The sequence below is a fragment of the Rana temporaria genome, chromosome 9, assembly GCF_905171775.1.
Source record: "Rana temporaria chromosome 9, aRanTem1.1, whole genome shotgun sequence".
Taxonomy (NCBI): Eukaryota; Metazoa; Chordata; class Amphibia; order Anura; family Ranidae; genus Rana; species Rana temporaria.
Genome location: NC_053497.1, coordinates 23,367,816 through 23,389,745, shown reverse-complemented (window position 1 = coordinate 23,389,745; position 21,930 = coordinate 23,367,816). Strand labels below are relative to the sequence as shown.

Sequence of the window (21,930 nt, the reverse complement as noted above, 5' to 3'; positions counted from 1 at the left end):
CATAGCTGAGAAAGACTGTAGTTCTGAATCATCTGTTATCATCCTTCATCGCTGTTGATAGATTAGTTAAGGGGGGGCAGATTGAACCTTATAACTAAAATTAGAAAACACAGAGCAACATGGGACAAAATAATACATGTACTTAACGAAGACATAATTTAAAATACAAAATTATAATGATGTATCTTTTTTAGGTCCCCGTTATAATTCAACTTGATTTATTCTTTCCAACATATGCAATTTATAATGCTTCTTGCTGATTGGCAAGCTCATTTAAACCTAGGGCTTACCCCTTACTTCTTCAACTCTGTATATATCATACAGTATGACTCTTGTTGTTCTGCCAATATCAAATCTCAAACATACCCTAACATTACTTTTACCTTTACCTTTTGTACCACCACCCCCTCCCTTTAGAATGTAAGCTCTACGATCAGGGCCCTCCTGTATCTTTTGTATTGAACTGTACTGTAATTGTGTTGTCCCCCCTCTACATTGTAAAGCACTGCGTAAACTGTTGGCGCTATATAAATCGTATAAAATTAATAATAATTACTTTTATTCTGATAAATCATAAGCTCATTAATAGCATGCAATGCAAAGCTGTGGTTTCCAAAGCGAGCAAAGTCCTTTCTTGTATTAAGAGAGGTATGCACACCAGAGAGAGATATCATTTTTCAAATCATTAGTAAGACCTCATCTGGAATATGCAGTTCAGTTTTGGGCCCCAGTTCTCAAAAAGGATATCAGGGAACTGGAGAAAGTGCAGAGAAGGGCAACCAAACTGATAAGAGGCATGGAGGAGCTCAGCTATGAGGAAAGATTAGAGGAACTGGATTTATTCACTCTAGAGAAGAGGAGATTAAGGGGGGATATGATCAACATGTAGAAATACATAAGTATATGTATATAGTGAACTTGGTGTTGAGTTATTCACTTTACGGTCACTACTGAAGACAAGGGGAGCACTCCTTACGTCTAGAGGAAAATAAATTTCATCTCCAAATATGGAAAGGTTTCTTCACAGTAAGAGATGTGAAAATGTGGAATAGACTCCCTCCAAAGGCGGTTCTGGCCAGATCAGTAGATTGCTTTAAGAAAGGCCTGGATTCTTTCCTAAGTGCACACAATATAACCGAGTACTGACATTAATAGGTGAAGTTGATTGCCTCTCGGGGGTCAGGAAGGAATTTTTCCCCTGCTGTAGCAAATTGGATCATGCTTTGCTGGGGTTTTCCGCCTTCCTTTGGATCAACTGTGGGTATATGGGATTGTTTGATATTTTTTTTTTTTTTTTTTATGGCTGAACTAGATGTGTCTTTTTTCAACCTGACTAACTATGTAACTCTTTTGGCATCTATCTTACCGGTTCAAGTTTCTGACACCTCCCCACACACAGTTATCACAGTGTTCGATTGCTATTGTGAAGGTGTGAATACTATTAATAGAGCACCCTGCTCTTCCTCCATCCCTTGTATCAATACTCTAACCCCATTATTTCTTCCAAAACCTTAAACCTCCCACTCCACCTTCCTTACATTTTATGTAATTCAGCAAGAGAGAGAAGAGTCCTCTAAGAGTTTAGCCCACCATTTTTGGGGTATCCCGTGTTCCTCTCACCCCATCCAAGTTGACCGTTACAATGAAATCCCAAAAAGACACCCCTAGATTTTTTTTTGGAGCCTGAGAGAGTGGAGAAAAGACTGTGTGACTGGCTGTGTGCACTTTAACTAGGGGGAAAAGAACCATGGGCCAGATTCACATAGAACTGCGGCGGCGTAACGTATCGTAGATACGTTACACCGCCGCAAGTTTTCATCGCAAGTGATTCACAAAGCACTTGCGATGAAAACTACGCTGGCAGCCTCCGGCGCAAGGCGGGCCAATTCAAATGGGCGTGTGCCATTTAAATTAGGCGCGCTCCCGCGCCGGACCTACTGCGCATGCTCAGTTTCGCAATTCCCGTCGTGCTTTGCACGCCGTGACATCATTTTTTCGAACGGCGACGCGCGTAGCGTACTTCCGTATTCCCGGACGTGTTACGCAAACGACGTTCATTTTTAAATTTCGACGCGGGAACGACGGCCATACTTTAGACAGCAATACGTTTGCTGACTAAAGTTAGGGAACCCAAAACGATGACTAACTTTGCGACGGAAACTAGACTAGCGGCGACGTAACGAACGCGAAAATCCGTCGTGGATCGCCGTAACTCCTAATTTGCATACCCGACACTGGTTTACGACGCAAACTCCCCCCAGCAGTGGCCGCGGTACTGCATCCTAAGATCCGACAGTGTAAAACAATTACACCTGTCGGATCTTATGGATATATATGCGTAACTGATTCTATGAATCAGTCGCATAGATAGAAACAGAGGTACAACGGCGTATCAGGAGATACGTTGTCGTATCCCTTTTGTGAATCTGGCCCCAAGTTCACCAATGTCTCCTTGGGAGGGGGGCTGCAATTGAAGCAATCCAATATATGACACCGCCATAGCCTCTTGTTAGGCTCTGGTCAGCTGGTTTTCCAACCTCTTTCAAGAACTCTATTTTTTTACACAAGGTTTCTTGATATTATGTGGTGAGTCTGACCAATAATTTACGCTTCCTTGGACAAAAGGGCAAAGTCCCTATACCTTTGCCCTACTCTCAATGATTAACCTCCTAAACGCTTTCAAATCCTCTTGGCGCACCATGGCCTGGTAGATGCATGGTGCAAATTGCACCCCACAAGACAAGATCATTCCCATTTCTTGTAGCCATAGTAATCATTTTTTCACATAGATGAGATTTTCCTCTGATACTCCTAAGACCCTTCCATCTTTTTTATCAGAAATGGTCTGACCACAACCTAATCTTTTGGATTTATAAAGTCTAATCAAAAAGAATCAACACTTTTACTTGTCCATCAATGATTCCCTGCTAAGGGATCCATCCTCTGTTCCTCCCTCTAAATACAGCTTTTCAGAAATGCTTATGTCCGAATGCTGGTAGCTTACCATCCCAGATCACAGTAGGGAAGCCCAGGCTACAATCCGAGTTTGATATATGCAGTTTGCAACACAAAGAAAGAAAATGCGAGCTGAGAAAATTTCTCAACTTGTAGCAGAATATCAGATTCTCCAAACCCAATTTAAACAATCTCAGATTACAGACCTTTGGACACGAGTTAATAATGTTAAAACACAATCTAAATCTAGCTTTGACACATTAGGCCGAAAAACAAATTAGGTTGGACACACATACGTTTTTATCTCAAAGGAAATAGAATACACTGTAAGCCAGTCAGACGCCTCTGACAACCAGATGTGTCTTACAAGCCAATACATCTCAAGTCATCTGATGGCTCCCTAACTAGCAACCCAATTTTTCAGCAAAACAAGTCAGCTATATACTCTAAAATAGCAATAAATTACCTCACAAAATGCCGACTCTGCAAGACTACAAGACTCTACCTACTATCCATTCATCATTTCTAGAATTCCTGGGAAGTGATATTTACTTGAAGTCCTAGTAACAATTACCTTTTTAAAGTCAAACGGGCAGATTTTCCCCCATGTATCAGAAATTTACAAACATCCTCAGTCCCAGACTCATTGCAAGATTTAACAACTTTCTTAACGGCTATTCCATAAGCTCAAATACCTTGACAGCTGCAATATGTAGGTTGACAAATCCAGTAACTGACCACTCCACCAGGTCTAAATAAAGGCCCATATTGTTATTAAAACTTGGAAAAAGTCCTGGCTACCATACTTGGTCTATCTACCTTTAAATTGGACGTAAAGTGCAACTTCCCTTCTAAAGTAAACCAGACCCTATATATCAAGCCAGTTACCCCCCTGTAAAACATAATTTGCAACAACTCCTCTCAAAGTAGGAGCATTATCCTTTCTCCGGGCTAGGCTGAGTGGCCACAATTAAAGTGATTTCCTCCCCAAATTATTAAACCACTTCCAGGTCTTCCCAATCTCTGTGCCTTTATATATCATATGCATACTTCAAAATTAAACCTCTGGATATATATCGGGACCCCACAGACTTGGGGTTTCTTGACAAACTCTTTACAAAACTAAATCTGGTGGTCTGGGTGTTCTGCATCCTGGTAGTTACTATACTGCTGCCCATATAGCACTTTACCTTCTTTACGGAAAAATCAACATCCTTCTTTGGCAAGTCCCAAAGCCTACACTGCTGATCCAATTATCATAGCTAAAATTCTCTGGATCCTACTACGATACAGATACCATATCTCAAATCCCCTCACAAAGCATTCTTTAAAAATGTAGGATGACACTTAGTAGTTAAGTCAACTACTATTCTTCAATCTACCCAAGCTAAATTTCTCCATAATCCTTTCAGTGGTGGTGCTCCGCACATTTTTTTCCAGCCTACAACTTTTGACCACTATCCAACTTGATAAGTTACCCCTTAAGTTCCTTGACCGTTTTGAAACAAATTGCACAAAATACCTTCACGAGAATTTTTTTGATACCTACAATTTAAAAAACTATGCCACATTCCTGCTCCTCAACATCTATTTCCCACATATTGTAATTCCATTTGAAGACCTTTTTGAAAATTATCCACACTCACTAGGTATAAATTTGTCTTTATATTTTTTAACAATCTCTGTTGCTTTCCTATCCCCCCTACATATCTGCTTCCCCATCTCCCCTACATATCTTCATAAAAGGAAACTAGAGTGATTCTGCTCAAATTCCAACAACAGAAGATAGAGGAGATATATATAGTCCTTTCCACATGCTGGACCAATGTTTCTGCCACTGAAACTGGGCAGTGCCAGGATACTCCTTTCAAGCTTGGACAAAAGCACCTATTACCATGTTATCTCAGCTTTGCTAGGTTGCTTCTTTGTAGTGGAGCCCTAGGAGGCCCTCTTGGTCAAAAGAATGCAGACTTGTACTAAGAGTGAGACCTGCCCGTTTATGTATCACTTCATGGCAGCAAAGCAGAACATCACTAAGCATAATTGCATAAAATCACGGCACTAAACATAAAACATCTTTGTAAGATAAAAAAGAGAAAATCAGCCAGTGCATAAATATAGGATACACTATATACAAGATATACTCATACACAAGTGCAACGTTGTATATAACAAAAATTTATATTGGAGCATAAAGTCCCACCGACGGTAACGGTCCAAAATTCACACTACGTAATACGCAATGATGTGGATAGTAATAAAGATTATAATAAGTGCACTGTGATCCTCTTCACTCTCATATTCATGAGAAGTGCATCACCACGTGTCCTCCACCGACAAACACTGAGGCTTGCCAAACTGAGTGTGACCCCCATATGAGCAGTCAAACTGGACTTGTGGAAAGGTTTAATAGACATCAAGGCAAACTCCCCAATTCCGGTGTGTATATAATGTCCTATATTTATGTCCTGGTTGCTTTTCTCTTTTTTTTTATTTTACGAAGATTTTTTTATCTTTAGCACAGTGATTTTATGCAATTATGCTTAGCGATGTTCTGCTTTGCTGGCATTAAGAGATGCATAAATGGGCAGGTTTCAGTCTAAAAATGTAAATAATGTGCGGTCTTAAAGTATCATAAACACCCTTTGCAGTTGGACAAATCATTCGCTGTTTACATGGCCCATATGTTTCTATCAGTTGTCTTACCTGAGACGGTCGGATGTATTGGTTGGATCAAATGCTTGGAGTGCCACACCAAAATGTTGAAATCTAAGCAAGAGGTGTTATTTCGGTAGTGCCCTCCTAGTTAGATCAGTAACAGCCCTACTTTTTTTAAATACCAACCATAGGTACTGAGTGACAACCACCTCAGGTCCCAACGCCATCAAATTTGCTATCTCCTAGCAGGTCTAAATCAGAAAAAAGCTCTGCCGCCATGAATAAAAAATAACTTTTCCTCTTGTGTCAGTCAAGAATATGCGGTAGAGGTGGAAACAGAGACTGCACGATTCCCATATGACTCCTAGAAATCTTATGATCTATATAATATGAAAGTGTTTTGTAGTCCCGTCTTAGGGTGATAAAGCTGCTCCTCGATAAATCCAGTACAGTGAGTGAGCGTAGCAATACTAGGACAGGACGTTTGTTACCGGTCAGGTCACAAAGTGAAAAAAAAGGTCTAAAAAAAAATGGTGCAGCCACCACAACTGAACCGGTATGCTGCCATATATTACATTTATGTTATTGGGTTGGGTAAGCTTTAACAGGAAACCTGAACTTAGAAGAATGCATTACTGACCTCTCCTGATAATACAAGTTTCCTGGCAAGCATGTAGATCAATACTTTACTGACTGCTCACTGGTTTGGGGTCAGTAACTCCAAAAGTATTAAATAGGAGAGCTAACATGACTGTCAAGAAACAAGACTTTTTTCAAGATGCCCAGCTTGGCAACCATTGTGGGGCAGATCCACGTACCTGCCCGTAATCTTCCGCCGGGCGCAGCGTATCTAAGATACACTACGCCGCCGTAACTTTTTTTTTCGCTTCACTTCCCGATTCCCTTACAGAAAATGGCGGCGCCTCCACCCGAGAGCCGAGGGAGAGATTGGCTTTGGGTGCCAACATCGCCGGCGCCCAGGACAGGACAGGTAAGTGTCCTAATATTAAAAGTCAGCAGCTGCAGTATTTGTAGCTGCTGACTTTTATTTATTTATTTTCGGCGGAACTCTGCTTTAACCACTTAAGACCCGGACCAATATGCAGGTCCCTTTTTGCGATTCGGCACTGCGTCGCTTTAACAGACAATTGCGCGGTCGTGCGATATGGCTCCCAAACAAAATTGGCATCCTTTTTTTCCCACAAATAGAGCTTTCTTTTGGTGATATTGGATAACCTCTGCGTTTTTTTTATTTTTTGCGCTATAAACAAAAATAGAGCGACAATTTTGAAAAAAATGCAATATTTTTTACTTTTTGCTATAATAAATATCCCCCAAAAATATATAAAAAAAGTTTTTTTTCCTCAGTTTAGGCCAATACATATTCTTCTACATATTTTTGGTAAAAATAATCGCAATAAGCGTTTATCGATTGGTTTGCGCAAAATTTATAGCGTTTACAAAATAGGGGATAGTTTTATTGCATTTTTATTCATCTTTTTTTTTTTACTACTAATGGCGGCGAACAGCGATTTTTTTCGTGACTAAGACATTATGGCGGACACTTCGGACAATTTTGACACATTTTTGGGACCATTGTCATTTTCACAGCAAAAAATGCTATAAAAATGCATTGTTTATTGTGAAAATGATAATTGCAGTTTAGGAGTTAACCACTAGGGGACGCTGAAGGGGTTAAGTGTGACCTCATATGTGTTTCTAACTGTAGGGTGGTGGGGCTGGACGTGTGATGTCATTGATCGCCTTTCCCTATATCAGGGAACAGACGATCAATGACAGTGCCACTGTGAAGAACGGGGAAGGTGTGTTTACACTCACACACCTCTCCCCGTTCTTCAGCTCCAGGGACCGATCGTGGGACTCCGGCGGCGATCGGGTTTCACGGGTCCCGCGGTTGCGGAGCTTCAGGCCGGGTCGCGGGCGTGCGACCCAGGGCTGGGCACTAAAGAGGACGTACAGGTACGTGCCTGTGCCCAGCCGTGCCATTCTGCCGACGTATATCGGCGTTAGTCGGTCCTTAAGTGGTTAAAGATATGGTAGGACATTGTTACATTAAAGTACATGTAAACCCAATCACTAAGAAAGAACCGGGACGGTCGCACTCCAAAAATAAAAATTTGTTCCTTTTAATAAAAACTGGTCACAACATGGATGTCACAGCAAAAAATCAGGAAAAAGGGCTAACGCGTTTCACGCTGACTAACCCCCAGCCAGAACGGCTCGGATGATAGGGGCAAGCTTACTGAGGAGAAACAGGAAGTGAGAAATTCAGACAAAGAATAAAAACATTTAGAAGGGAAATCGAAGGAAAAGGTAAGTGAACCAACAATGCACTAGCTTAAAGGAACCTATTTAGAAAATAAAAAACGAACCTTTACAACCCCTTTAATTGTTCAATTTCAGGGTCAGGCTAAGCATTCAGTGTTATGGTGATTAAGGGTTAGCTATAGGGGAGGGGTATTAGCGTAGGGTTTCCTCGGATTAGGTTAAGGTTGGAGGGTCAAGGTGCATGGTAGACACTTTTAGGCGTGTTTCCAGAGATAAAATCCCGTTGCAGTCGCCCTAGCATTCCAGCTGTCATTTTAATCGAGTGTGATAGACGGTAATAGATGCAGATTTTCAAATTCGTGATTTGTGTACAGCAAGCAGCTCGATAGCTTAGAGCAGACATTCCCCGCTTTTTGCTGCCTGTGAGCTACTTCCAGATATAACAAGTTACGGAGGCAATCCAGTTATTGGGCATATTTATTATAAAAACACACAAACCCAACTGAGTCATTATTGATCCCAGAATGATCATTTCAAATGCATTACCGTGAACAGGCATATCCAGTATGCTACATGCAGACAGCTGCTGTTAGTCATGCTACTATGGATATGGGTGTTGCTACTGCTACTTGTGACATATTAGGATCAATGTTAAAGGGTCTATCCAGTGGCGGCTGGTGCTCAAAGTTTTTGGGGGGGCGCAAACGAAAAAAAAAAGGAAAAAAAATTGCAGCCTCACTGTGCCCATCAAATGCAGCCATTGTGCCATCAATTGTCACCACTGTGCCATGCCATCAAACGCAGCCACTGTGCCATCAATTCGCACCACTGTGCCATGCCATCAAACGCAGCCACTGTGCCATCAATTCACACCACTGTGCCATGCCATCAAACGCAGCCACTGTGCCATGCCATCAAACGCAGCCACTGTGCCATCAATTGTCACCACTGTTCCATGCCATCAAATGCAGTCACTATGCCATGCCATCAAACGCAGCCACTGTGCCATCAATTTGCACCACTGTGCCATGCCATCAAATGCAGCCACTGTGCCATCAATTGTCACCACTGTGCCATGCCATCAAACGCAGCCACTGTGCCCATCAATTGTCGCCACTGTGCCAATTGTCACCACTGTGCCCTTTAATTGTCGACACTGTGCCCATTGTTGCCACTGTGCCCTTTAATTGCAGCCACTGTGCCCATTGCCCCCACTGTGCCAATTGTCCCCACTGTGCCCATTGTCCCCACTGTGCCCATTGTCCCCACTGTGCCCATTGTCACCACTGTGTTCATTGTCACCACTGTGCCCATTGTCGCCGCTGTGCCCTGTAAAATGCCCCCCGCCCGGCACTTACCTTTCTGGAAGTCAGCCATCCTCCTAGTCCTTCCACATCCCTCGATGTTTTCTCCCGCCCACGATGACGCTTCAGCCAATCAGGTTACCGATAACCAGAACCGGTGAACCTGATTGGCTGAGACGCCTGTCAGTCTTATCCAAGGAACGCACCCCCCGTACGTTTCCTGGATAAGCAGCCTGCTGGCTCTGATAGGCACTTCTGTACAGCCAACCAGCTGCCGTTATTCAGCGGGCCGGCGCTCAAGGTCCGGCCATCTGAATAGACTAGCGGCCGGCAAGAATAACATAGATTTATGCAATGCATTAATCTATGTTATTCAGTGGCGGTGCAAGAGCCAGAGGGGGCGGCGCTCCAGCGCCCTCTATAGACGAACCACCACTGGGTCCATCAATAGGTTGTTATGTACTTTAATAATAATTATAGAAGTAAGGCCATTCTTGCTTCCTTTAACTCTTTAAAGAACTATATAACGCAGCAGGTAGTGAAACAAACAGAGCACATGCAGAGAAGCTGCCGAGTGCATTATTAGAGGGAAGTGTGAGCCACATGTTACCCTCGAGCCACTGGTTAGAAATCATGCATAGAGGTAGACCATCAGATCAACTAAGTTCAATGTATTTAGTTTTCTATACCTTCAGAAGAAAACTCAAGACCCACCTCTTCTGAAGGATTAGGATGGAAATGGATACCAAGCGCCTTGAGGCAATTTAGTTCGCATTTGTAGCACTATACAAGTTATTCAAACACTCACTCACTATACTAATTGATCTCGGAAACTCAAAAGGCATTTTCACAATCATTGACCAATACACAAAGTTGCATAGGCCTGCAACTAATCTTACACAATATGAAGCCACTTGCTGTTTGCAGCACTAAAGGCACTTTCTTGTTTGTTCCTCTGGTTGACAACCACCCAACATAGAACACAAGCCTCTGTAATGGGAAGCTACAGTATATATTCATTGGTATGGGAAGTAAAAGTAACTTACCTTAACGGCTTCACTATGGCTGACCCTGTCTAAAGATCGCCCATTCGCTTTTAGAATTTGATCCCCGACTTTAAGTCCTTCTTCTTCTGCCAAAGATCCAGGTTCAACCAGTGACACGTAGATGCCTGTGCCATGTTCTACACCTCCGCGGATACTAAAACCAAGTCCCTCTTGGTTTTTGTTTCTTTTAAGTAGGACCTGATGAACCTCACAAACCTCAGGCTTGGGGGCAGCAGATGGGGAGTTATTGTAGACTGGTGGTCCTCCAGGATATGATGCTCCAGGTATTGTAGGACCAGGTGCTTGGGTACTAAAAGCAGGAGCTGTACCTGGGACTGAAGGATTGAAGATAGGACCAGCTCCTTGTCTTGGAGTGCTAAAGGCAGGAGCTGTCCCCGGTACTGATGTATTGAAGGCAGGACCAGCTCCTTGTCTTGGAGTGCTAAAGGCAGGAGCTGTCCCTGGTACTGATATATTGAAGGCAGGACCAGCTCCTTGTCTTGGAGTGTTAAAGGCAGGAGCTGTCCCTGGAACTGGGATACTAAAGGCAGGATTAGTGCCTGGGATAGACAAGTTAAAGGCCTGTGCTGTCCCTGATATTGGGTTACTAAATGCTGACACACCACCATCACCTAAAACTGAATTGTATCCAGAAGGTCCTGAAGGCAAATCCTTTATGTATAGTCCCTCTGAGGTGTACTGATCAAACAATAATTGATCAGAACGTGGAATAACAAGGCGTAGCATTGGGAAAAGTTGCCTCTGGTCCTGGGGGCGCAGAATAAGGCGCAGTGTCCTTACCAGGTCAAAAACATTCCTACGAGAATGGTAGAGTCGCAAACAGTGCAAAAGCTGTTCCCTCTCCTGTTCGCTTAGGAGTCGGTTTAGGGCTCCATGGAGTCGGCGGACATTGGAAGAGAGCACGCGACCAATGTCTCCGGAGCAAATGGAACTGGAGGATGAGGAGTGGATGGATCCGGTTAACGACTGATGGATGGAACCCCGTGGAGAGGGGTGAAGCGTACCTGGCTCTGAATTCATTGCCCAAAGGCTTCAAGATTTGTCATGGCATTTTGGATGTGGACAACTTCTTCAAAGGCTCCCATGAGATACTTCCACATGCCAGATCTTCTGTGTAATCCTTTTAGCTGGACCTCCTGGAGAGAAAACAAATGCGTCTTGATTACCTCTCAGGCTGTATTACATATTATAACTTAAGCTTTATGTTGTCAACAGTTCTGCATCGTTTGTCCTTCTAGACCTTGTATTATTCGTTATGGTCTCCGGTATCTAATTCCGTGTTCACAATTCTCTCTTCCCCAATCTAGCCTGCCCGTAATACTCACTTCTTCAGTGTTTTAAGTCTGTGCTGCTGCTTTATTCTACGTCCTCCCCCCTCCCCCCCCTCCCCTATCTTCTCTCCATTTCTCAAGGTGATCCTGTGGGTCTATTTTCCTCCGCTCCGTCGACCATTCCCTATCAAGAAATAATGAATACTGAAGACAGTTCTAAAGGCAACAAATACTGGCTTTGTCTTCTTTGGCTCAATGCCTCGGCTACCTCCATCCAATTCTAATTTTTAGGAGTCCTTTTTTGATATTTCCCTGTTTTGTTACATTTGTTCAGTTCCATCTTACCTTCCTTCTCTTACCTGATCTCTCTCGTAAAAATGCCCATCGTTCGGAGACTGGAGTCACTCAATCCCTCAGCGTTTCATCACTCTGGAGCAGTCTAACAGGTGTCATTCCATACCTCAATCTCACACACTGCAGATGTCTCTCGCCATCTGTTAAATTATTTCATGAGGTCTTTTCTGTTCGTCTCTCCGGGACCGAAGTGGCAGCAGATTAACAAAACGTCTTCATTTTATTTTGAACGAAATTGTTTCCTTTATTTGAAGCTCCTCGTTCGTTTTCCTCGTTGAGCAGATCGCTGTATTCGTTGGCGTTCCTTCTTCGTTCTTCTAACAGATCTCTCGTGTTATGAGGACAACTATTTATTTTTAATATTTTGAATATTCTTGAATCTGATCCATCCTTCTCAGAAGTTTTTTAACCAAAATGAGGTGGTGTTGTGTTCCGGCAGATCGGTTGTTATGTTTATCAACTTGTTTCAGTCACTCACTTTTTTCGACTGCAGGTTAATTTCCATCCCATCTCAGATGCACCATCTGCCTCCTGTCTGTTTGCTTTGGATCCAGTGACTCTCTCTTCGAAAATGTTGCTTTCCCCCCCCCCTGCCAGTCTCTCTACAACATGTTTGCTGTCACTCAGGTGGTCGTCTCACTGGCTGCTCATGTCTCAGCCTGTCACAGGTGTCTCTCAATGCCTTGGTTGGTCTCTCCCGGATCTGACGTCCCTCAGTAATGTCAGCGTTGCCAGGAGACTGAGAAGACAACACTAATATGCACAGCGCTTAACCCTGCACTGCCAGACGGCTGCATAGAAATCTTGTGGTTTTAATACTCATCCTTTAACCCTTTAAAGCTCTTAGCCAGCTGCTACTGAGTCATGTGACCACCTGTCTGTAGACTAGGTTGTTGGGTCTCCTGAAGAATTTGTGTAGGAAATACAGTTTAGGTCAACCTTTCTCAACCTTTTTACCATGGAGGAATCCTTCAAATAGTTTTAAAGTCTCAGGGAAACACCACTATCATTTTTAGATCTACATTAATGTGATTAGGTTGCAGAGAGTTTAAAAATAAAAGAATAAAGAATGGGGTTTACTTTACGTTACTTATGATTTTTTTAATAATCACAGTCAAAAAAATAAATGCACAATAAAAAAACTTACTTTGGTGGTCAGTGTAGAAGTGACACTATACATTGGTGATCATTACAGAAGTGACATCATATATTGGTGACCATTATAGAAGTGACTCCTTACATTGTTTGTCGGTGTAGACGTGACCACTATACACTGGTAGTCAGCATAGAAATAACTACTTGCATAGAGGATCAGTGTAGAACTGACCCTTACATTGGAGATCAGTGTAGAAGTGACCCCTTACATTGGAGATCAGTGTAGAAGTGACCCCTTACATTGGTGATCAGTGTAGAAGTGACCCCTTATGTTAGTGGTCAGTGTAGACATGACCACTTGGTTTGATGATCAGTGCAGAAGTGATCCCTCACATTGGTGATCAGTGTAGAGGTGACCACTCACATTGCAGGTTAGTGTAGAAGGGAACCCTTACATTGGAGATCAGTTTATAAGTGACCCCTTACATTGGTGATCAGTGTGGACGTGACCCCTTGAATTGGTAATCAGTGAGGAAGTGACCCCTTACATTGGTGATCAGCGTGGAAGTGACCCGTTACATTGGAGGTCAGTGTAGAAGTGACCCCTTATATCGAAGGTCAGTGTAGAAGTGACCCTTTACATTGATGGTCAGTGTAGAATGACCCCTTACATTGGAGGTCAGTGTAGAAGTGACCACTTACATTGGAGGTCAGTGTAGAAGGGACCCCTTACATTGGAGGTCAGTGTAGAAGTGACCCCTTACATTGGAGGTCAGTGTAGAAGTGACCCCTTACATTGGAGGTCAGTGTAGAAGTGTCCTCTTACATTGGAGGTCATTTTAGAAGTGACCCCTTTACATTGGTGATCAGTGTGGACATGACTCGTTACAATGGAGATCAGTGTAAAAGTGACCCCTTACATTGGAGGTCAGTGTAGAAGGGACCCCTTACATTGGAGGTCAGTGTAGAAGTGACCCCTTACATTGGAGGTCAGTGTAGAAGTGACCCCTTACATTGATGGTCAGTGTAGAAGGGACCCCTTACATTGGAGGTCAGTGTAGAAGTGACCCCTTACATTGGAGGTCAGTGTAGAAGTGACCCCTTACATTGGAGGTCAGTGTAGAAGTGACCCCTTACATTGGAGGTCAGTGTAGAAGTGACCCCTTACATTGGAGGTCAGTGTAGAAGTGACCCCTTACATTGGAGGTCAGTGTAGAAGTGACCCCTTACATTGGAGGTCAGTGTAGAAGTGACTCTTTACATTGATGGTCAGATTAGAAAATACCCCTCACATTGCAGGTCAGTGTAGAAGGGAACCCTTACAATGGTGGTCAGTGTAGAAGTGTCCTCTTACATTGGAGGTCATTTTAGAAGTGACCCCTTTACATTGGTGATCAGTGTGGACGTGACTCGTTACAATGGAGGTCAGTGTAGAAGTGACTCTTTACATTGATGGTCAGTGTAGAAGTGACCCCTTACATTGATGGTCAGTATAGAAGGGAAACCTTACATTGATGATCAGTGTAGAAGTGACTCCTCCCATTGCAGGTCAGTGTAAAAGGAAACCCTTACAATGATGGTCAGTGTAGAAGTGTCCCCTTACATTGGTGATCAGTGTAGAAGGGAACACTTACATTGGAGATCAGTGTAGAAGTGACCCCCTTACATTGGAGATCAGTGAAAAACTGATCCTCTTACATTGGAGATCAGTGTAGAAGTGACCTCTTACAATGGTGGTCCGTGTAAACATGACCCCTATATTGATGGTCTTTGTAGAAGTGACCTCTTACAATGGTGGTCAGTGTAAACATGACCCCTATATTGATGGTCTTTGTAGAAGTGAACCATTACACTAGAGGTTCTGTAGACCAGCCATTCTCAGCCAGGGTTCCATGGTGTTCTCTAGAGGTTACTAGTGGCTCCTTGAGGTCTGCCCCATTGACCTTCCATGAGATGGTGCCTGCAAAGTTCCAGGGCTAGTGCCACTTGGTACAGCCCAACGGCATTACACAATTATCTGTTTTTTAGCTGTCTGTAGAGGTGGTATTAGGACTGGGACATTCTTCCCACTGGCCACCAATGTAATGGACATTTTTCCACAGATTTTCCAGGTCTTTGGGATCTCCTGTTAAAACTTTAACAGGAGACCCCAAACACCAACTTATTTCAAGGGTCCCTTTATGGTTGAAAGATTGAGAGAGGCTGCTTTAAAGCGGAGCTCCACCCTAAAGTGGAACTCCTGCTGATCGGAACCATTTCCCCCCCTCCGGTGTCACATTTGACACCTTTCAGGGGGAGGGAGGTGCAGATACCTGTCTAAAGAAAGGTATTTGCACCCACTTCCGGCCACACAGTCTGCGGGCAGGACGTCAAACCCCCCCCCCCCCCCCCCCGCGCGGTGTTCTGGGAACACTCGGCTCCCAGAGCACAGCGGGAGCCAGTCAGCAGGTGCAGCGCGACTCGCGCATGCACCGTAGGGAACCGGGCAGTGAAGCCGGAGCGCTTCACTTCCTGGTTCCCTCACCGAGGATAGGGGGGGGGGGGGCAGCAGAGTGATGAGCGATCGCTCGTCATCTGCTGCGGACGGCGCTGGACTCCAGGACAGGTAAGTGTGCCAATATTAAAGTCAGCAGCTGCAGTATTTGTAGCTGCTGACTTTTTTAATATTTTTTTTTTCAGCGGACATCCGCTTTAAGATGTTATACATATACCAGCTCTGTCAATTGTAATATCTTAGATCATTTTACAAGCAAAGTTTATATCAAAAGTTAAAATGTTAATTCAAAGGTTGTGGGTTTGAGTCCCACCAGAGTCACCAAAAAAAAGGAAAGATGTTTGCACGTGCCTATGTATGGAGGAGGCAGGAATTTACTGCTGACTGATAGGGGAATAAAGTACCTGTCCTGCTTACTTTCATAAACTTGCTGTGCTCAGCATGTCACATTGAGAACAGTGGGATTTTGATTGATCCATCAGCTCACATTCTGAGCAGTACAACTACTTTGAAATATAGGACAGTCCAAAAAATTGGAAAATCAAAAGGAATGTAATTTCTTCTGAGATAACATACTGCTCTATGTAATTCTCATTTAATGATAACTGTTATTTTTTTTTGACTGTCCTATAAATCAAATTAATTATACAGTTATCATTACATGAGTGACACATACAGCATCTTATCTCTAAAGAAATTCATTTGATTTTCAGTTTTTTGTCTGTCCTATATATAAAATTAGTTGTACTGCTCAGTATGTGAGCCAGATGATCAATCCAAATACTGCTATAGTTTAATCTTGACAAAAATGACAGTATCATGTCAACTTCAAACCAGTGGAGGCTGGTGCTCCTTTTTTTTGGGGGGGGGGGGGGGGGGGGCAAACAAAACACCTGACACTCGATACACCATTAGTCAAACCCCCCCAAACTCCCCCTGGCGCTGGCTCGCCCTCCCACCAGCCCCGCACTTACCCTGTCTAGGTCATGGGCAGATGTGGCTTCAGTTTTCTGCGTCTCCTCCTCTTCGGTGGCCTCCCCTGCATCTCCTTCTCCTCTGCGGTTTCCTCCTTAGTGGCCAGTAATAGGGATGAGCTTCGTATTCGAGTCAAACTCATGTTCGACTCGAACATCGTATGTTGGATCGTTCATCAAAATACGAACAAAACTGGTCGTTCACGCCAAATTCGAGTGGCGCGTCACGGCCCATAATTCACTGCGGCATTGCTGGCTGATGATTGGCCAAGCATGCACTATGACCCGCATGCTTGGCCAATCACAGCACGCAAAAAACGGAGAGCCATAATTGGCCAAAGCCAGGGTGGCTTTGGCCAATTTTGGCTCAGGGCTTTAGTACACGCCCCACACTATAAAAGGCTGCCTGCAGGGCGGCCTTGTGTAGTGTGTTGCGGCGGTGTTAAAGAGAACAGAGAGAGACAAAGAGAGTGTCATTTTTTGCAGGTAGATAGAGCAGGCAGGCTAGTCAGGTAATGGTACAGTGTGTAGAGGATATATATACATCCCAGGTGTTGTACATATATTTATACACTGTATAGTTTAGCTAGATCAGTTCTTCCTAATTTACTGGCAGGCAGGTGATTGTGCTAGCTGCAGTATTCTTACTTGGTTTATTGCCTGTGTCCTCTGCAGTTTGCACCTAAAGCTACTTGGTGTGTACTGGCCGTGTGCTCTGTAGTTTGCACCTAAAGCTACGTGGTGTGTACTGTCTTTGTCTGTGCAATTTTTCGCAATGATTTTCATCCATATTGCAGGGACCAGACATTACATTAAAGCCGCAAGCAGTTTTAAATTACTTTTTTCTTATAGTAATCCCATTTTGTGCAGGGACAGTTCTAAACATGTGCCACTTTACAGGCATACTATAGACACCCAGCAGGTACAATATTTAAAGGAATTAAAAAAAAATGTTTTTTATTTAAGCATCATTAAAATCACTGCTCCTGAAAAAACGACTGTTTTAAAAACGTTTTTTTTCCATTGATACATGTTCCCTGGGGCAAGACCCGGGTTCTCAAAGATGTTTTACAACAATAACTTGCATATTAGGCTTTAAAATGGGCACTTTTGAATTTGAACGTTTGAGTCCCATAGACGTCAATGGGGTTCTAAATGTTCGCGAATGTTCGGTCCGTTCGAAGGTTCTGGTTCGAACCAAACGGGGGGGGGGGTGTTCGGCTCATCCCTAGCCAGTAAGGTCGCATCTCCTCTCGGGCCAAGAGGCTGCGGCTTCCCCCCTCTGTCTCCTCCGTGTCCCAGCGGTGGCTGCTTTTCCTCTAGGCCAATCGAGTCTTCAGACTCCTGGCCAATAGGGTATTTTTCACGATCATTTTTCGGGTTGTAAAAAACGACGCTTTTTAAAAATTTCATAAACGATTGTGTGTGGGCTTCAGAGCATTTTTCGGGTTCTGAAAAACGACCAAAAAAAATTCTGACATGCTCTATTTTTTCACGACATTTTAAATGTCGTTTTTCGGGTTGTAAAAAATGATCGTGTGTGGGCTTTAATGACGTGAAAAACCCGCGCATGCTCAGAAGCCAGTTATGAGACGGGAGCGCTCGTTCTGGTAAAACTACCATTCACATCTAAGAACTGGTAAACTGCAATAACAAAAAAATATGTTTTATATATATATAGCCCGATACAGAAAGAGTTAGGCCGGCGTATCAGTAGATACGCCGACCTAACTCAGAATCTGCGCCGACCAATGTTTAAGTGTAATACGCTATAACATATCTAAGATACGACGGCTTGCGTTGTCCTATCTTAGGTTGCAATATTGAGGCTGGCCGCTAGGTGGCGCTTCCATTGCGGTCGGCGTAGAATATGTAAATTAGTAGATACGCCTATTCACGAACGGCCGCCGCAGTACATTTACGCCGTTTACGTAAGAGATAGGCCGCCTAAAGTTATTCCATCAAATAGATGGAATAGTAATGTTAAGTATTGCCGCCGTTCCCGCGTCGAAATTCGACAAATTTTACGTTGTTTGCGTAAGTCGTCCGTGAATAGGGATTTACGTAGTTTACGTCCACGTCGAAATCAATGGGCCCGTGCGGCGGACGTAGCCGCAATGCATACTGGGAAATGTAGGCGCACGGCGCATTCGCAGTTAAAAAAAAACATCAAAAACGTCAGGTCAAGCCCCATTAACATAAAACACGCCCCCTTAGACAAATTTGAATTAGGCGCCCTTACGCCCGCCCGCTTTAGGCTACGCCGCCGTAACTTAGCAGGCAAGTACATTGTGAATCATGTACTTGCCTCGCTAACTTACGGCGGCGTAGCTTAAATGCCTTAAGCTACGCCGCCTTAAAGTTGCGGCCATCTCTCTGAATCTACCCAATATTATATAATGGGTTTAATATACTTAAAGGGTCACTAAAGGAAAAAAAAAAATTCTTTAAAAAAACAAACATGTTTTACTTACCTCCACTGTGCAGCTCGTTTTGCACAGAGTGTCCCCGATCCATGTCTTCTGGGGTCCCTCGGCGGCTGTCTCTGGTCCTCCCCGCAAGAACTCGCCACAGTAATGCGAGAGAGCTCACATGGTGACGAGTCCTCGCGGGCGCGCTTCCGTGATACAGCGAGTGGCCATAGCCGCTCACTGTATCACTCGGCCCCGCCCCTCGGCGCACCGCGTCACTGGATGTGATTGACCGAAGCGCCAGCCAATGGCTGCGCTGCTCTCAATCCATCTGCTCTAGCCAATCAGCGGCCAGGCTGAGCGGCGAAGAGGATCTCGGAAACGAGCGCGGGACTTTTGAGGGGTCATGTAAGTAAAACGGGGGTTCGGGGGGGGGGGGCAGCATCATCAGATATTTTTTCACCTTAATGCATAGATTGTAATTTTCTTTACAACTCCTTTAACCACTTCCCGAGGGCCGTACGACTTTATACGGCCGCAGGGTGGTTCTACTTTTCTGAGCCGCCGTGTTTTTACGGCCGCCGCTCCTCCTGGCCACTGGGGGGCGCGCGCCCGCCGCATCACTGGGATGCCGATGCGCGTGCCTGGCGGCCGCGATGTCCGCCAGGCTCCCGCGATCGGCGGTTACAGAGAGAAGAACATGGATCTGTGTGTGTAAACACACAGATCCATGTCCTGTCAGGGAGAGAGGAGACCGATCTGTGTCTCTTGTACATAGGGACACAGATTGGTCACCTCCCCCAGTCACCCCCCTCCCCCACAGTTAGTAATACTATATACATTTAACCCCTTCCTCACCCCCTAGTGTTAACCCCTTCAATGCCAGTCACATTTATACGGTAATTAGTGCATATTTATAGCACTGATCGCAGTATAAATGTGAATGGTGCCAAAAATGTGTCAAAAGTGTCTGATGTGTTCGTCATAATGTCGCAGTACCGATAAAAATCGCAGATCGCCGCCATTACTAGTAAAAAAAATAAAAAAAAATAATAATAATTCTGTCCCCTATTTTGTAGGCGCTATAACTTTTGCGATTTTTTTTTTTTTACCAAAAATATGTAGAATACGTATCGGCCTAGACTGAGAAAAAATAAAAAAAATAAAAAAAAATTGAGCTATTTATTATATAAACAAGTAAAAAATATTATTTTTTTTCAAAATTGTCGCTCCATTTTTGTTTATAGCGCAAAAAATAAAAACCGCAGAGGCGATCAAATACCACCAAAAGAAAGCTCTATTTGTGGGGGAAAAAGGACGTCAATTTTGTTTGGGAGCCACGTCGCGCGACCGCGCAATTGTCAGTTAAAGCGACGCAGTGCCGGAAGCTGAAATTTCACCTGGTCAGGAAGGGGTTTATGTGCCCAGTAAGCAAGTGGTTAAATACCAGTTAAAAAAATGTTTTACTTGGTGAGAGGGTCTCTTTAACAAGAATCTTTAAAAAACAATCTGTCAGGTCTTCACTCGTCACAATCATTACTATTGTATGATCGTTCATATGAATATTCCTTCTATCACCAGTGTGCAATGTGGAAGTATTTCACAGAAGACTACTACAAGGGACATCTAGCAGTGTCAGCAAAGTGTCAGCATGTACTGATACCTCACTTCAGCACACAGATCAATTATCTTCATGTGGAACATTTGCACGCCGTGCCCTGGAGCGGAATTGGGTGGCAGAGAATGAGCTTGTGGGGTGCCCAGTTAATAATTGAAAGCATGTCTGCTCACTAAGTCTATGCCAGCCGAAAATAAAGCTTGCAATATATTCTGCCCTCTACTGAATAGAGATCACTAAAACAAGGAACCGGATGATAAATTTTAGTCTGCTTAGAGAACATTTTAGAAAATAAAATGGCAATTCCAGTAAAATACACTGTTGGAAAGGTGCGGGGGGTGGGGTGGTTTTACAGCCCGAATAATTTGTAACGTAAACGCATGTACGTGACTGAGCCATATGGCTGCGTTCCATAAGGAGGTGACAATACTCTGAGGCCCTGTACACACGATCAGTCCAAACTGATGAAAACGGACTGAAGGTCCGTTTTCATCGGTTAACCGATGAAGCAGACTGATGGTCTGATGTGCCTACACACCATCAGTTAAAAAAACGATCGAGTCCAACGCGGTGACGTAAAACACAACGACGTGCTGAAAAAAACGAAGTTCAATGCTTCCAAGCATGCGTCGACTTGATTCTGAGCATGCGCGGGTTTTGAACCGATGCTTTTACGTACTAACCATCGGTTTTGACCCATCGGTTATCAGTCCGTCAGTCCAATATTAAAGCAAGTTCTAAATTTTTGGACCGAAGGATAACTGACTGATGGGGTCCACACACGGTCGGTTTGGACTGATGAAACGCCTGAGAAGTCTGTGCTACCTCACCAAATCTTGGATGCTCTTGGTGAACATCTCACAATTTCTGTAGCCTTAATCCTAAGTCAACTGTCCCCCTCCGGTCAAACCAGACACCTCGCTCTTTGTGTTTTCCTCCATCCTGTAGGCTCCCAAGTTTACCAAGGACATCTCACAATTTTTGCAGCCAAAATTCTAAGTCAGCGGTCCCCCTCCCATTAACCACTTCGCATCCAGGCCAATTCTGACACTTCGCTCCTATCATAATTTTTGTTTGCTAGAAAATTACATAGAACCCCCAAACATTATACAGTATGGCCCGGATTCACAAAGCACTTCCGCCAACGTAAATCACTTTACGCCGACGTAGTGCAAATGTGCGCCCAGCGTATCTGTGCGCCGTACCCACAAACTAAGATACGCCTAAAAACAGGCTTAATCCCGCCGACGTAACTTGCCTACGCCGGCGTAGGGTGGGCGCACATTTACACTGGCCGCATGGTGGCGCTGCCATTGATTAGCCATTCAAATATGCAAATGAGGAAAATACGGCGATTCACAAACCTGCGCCACGAGGTGCGCATAAAGTTAAGCCCCATAAAGGATGTGTAACTCAGCAGCAGACATGTAAAGGTCTGCA

The 21,930-nt window shown here is 43.9% G+C and overlaps 1 protein-coding gene across 2 annotated transcripts in view; it reads right to left on the bottom strand.

Annotated features, from left to right (window-relative positions):
* The window catches only part of WHRN (whirlin), a 248,078-nt gene extending 235,359 nt beyond the window's left edge, over positions 1-12,719 (bottom strand). The window contains exons 1-2 of one of the 2 annotated variants that reach the window (XM_040322973.1): positions 11,904-12,719; positions 10,253-11,409 (exon numbers count right to left, since the gene is read on the bottom strand). In XM_040322973.1, the coding sequence (XP_040178907.1) occupies positions 10,253-11,293 (1,041 nt within the window). In that variant the 5' untranslated portion in view covers positions 11,294-11,409; positions 11,904-12,719. The remainder of the gene's footprint in view (positions 1-10,252; positions 11,410-11,903) is intronic. The other variant, XM_040322972.1, reaches the window with a different exon arrangement.
* Positions 12,720-21,930: the final 9,211 nt, after the last annotated feature.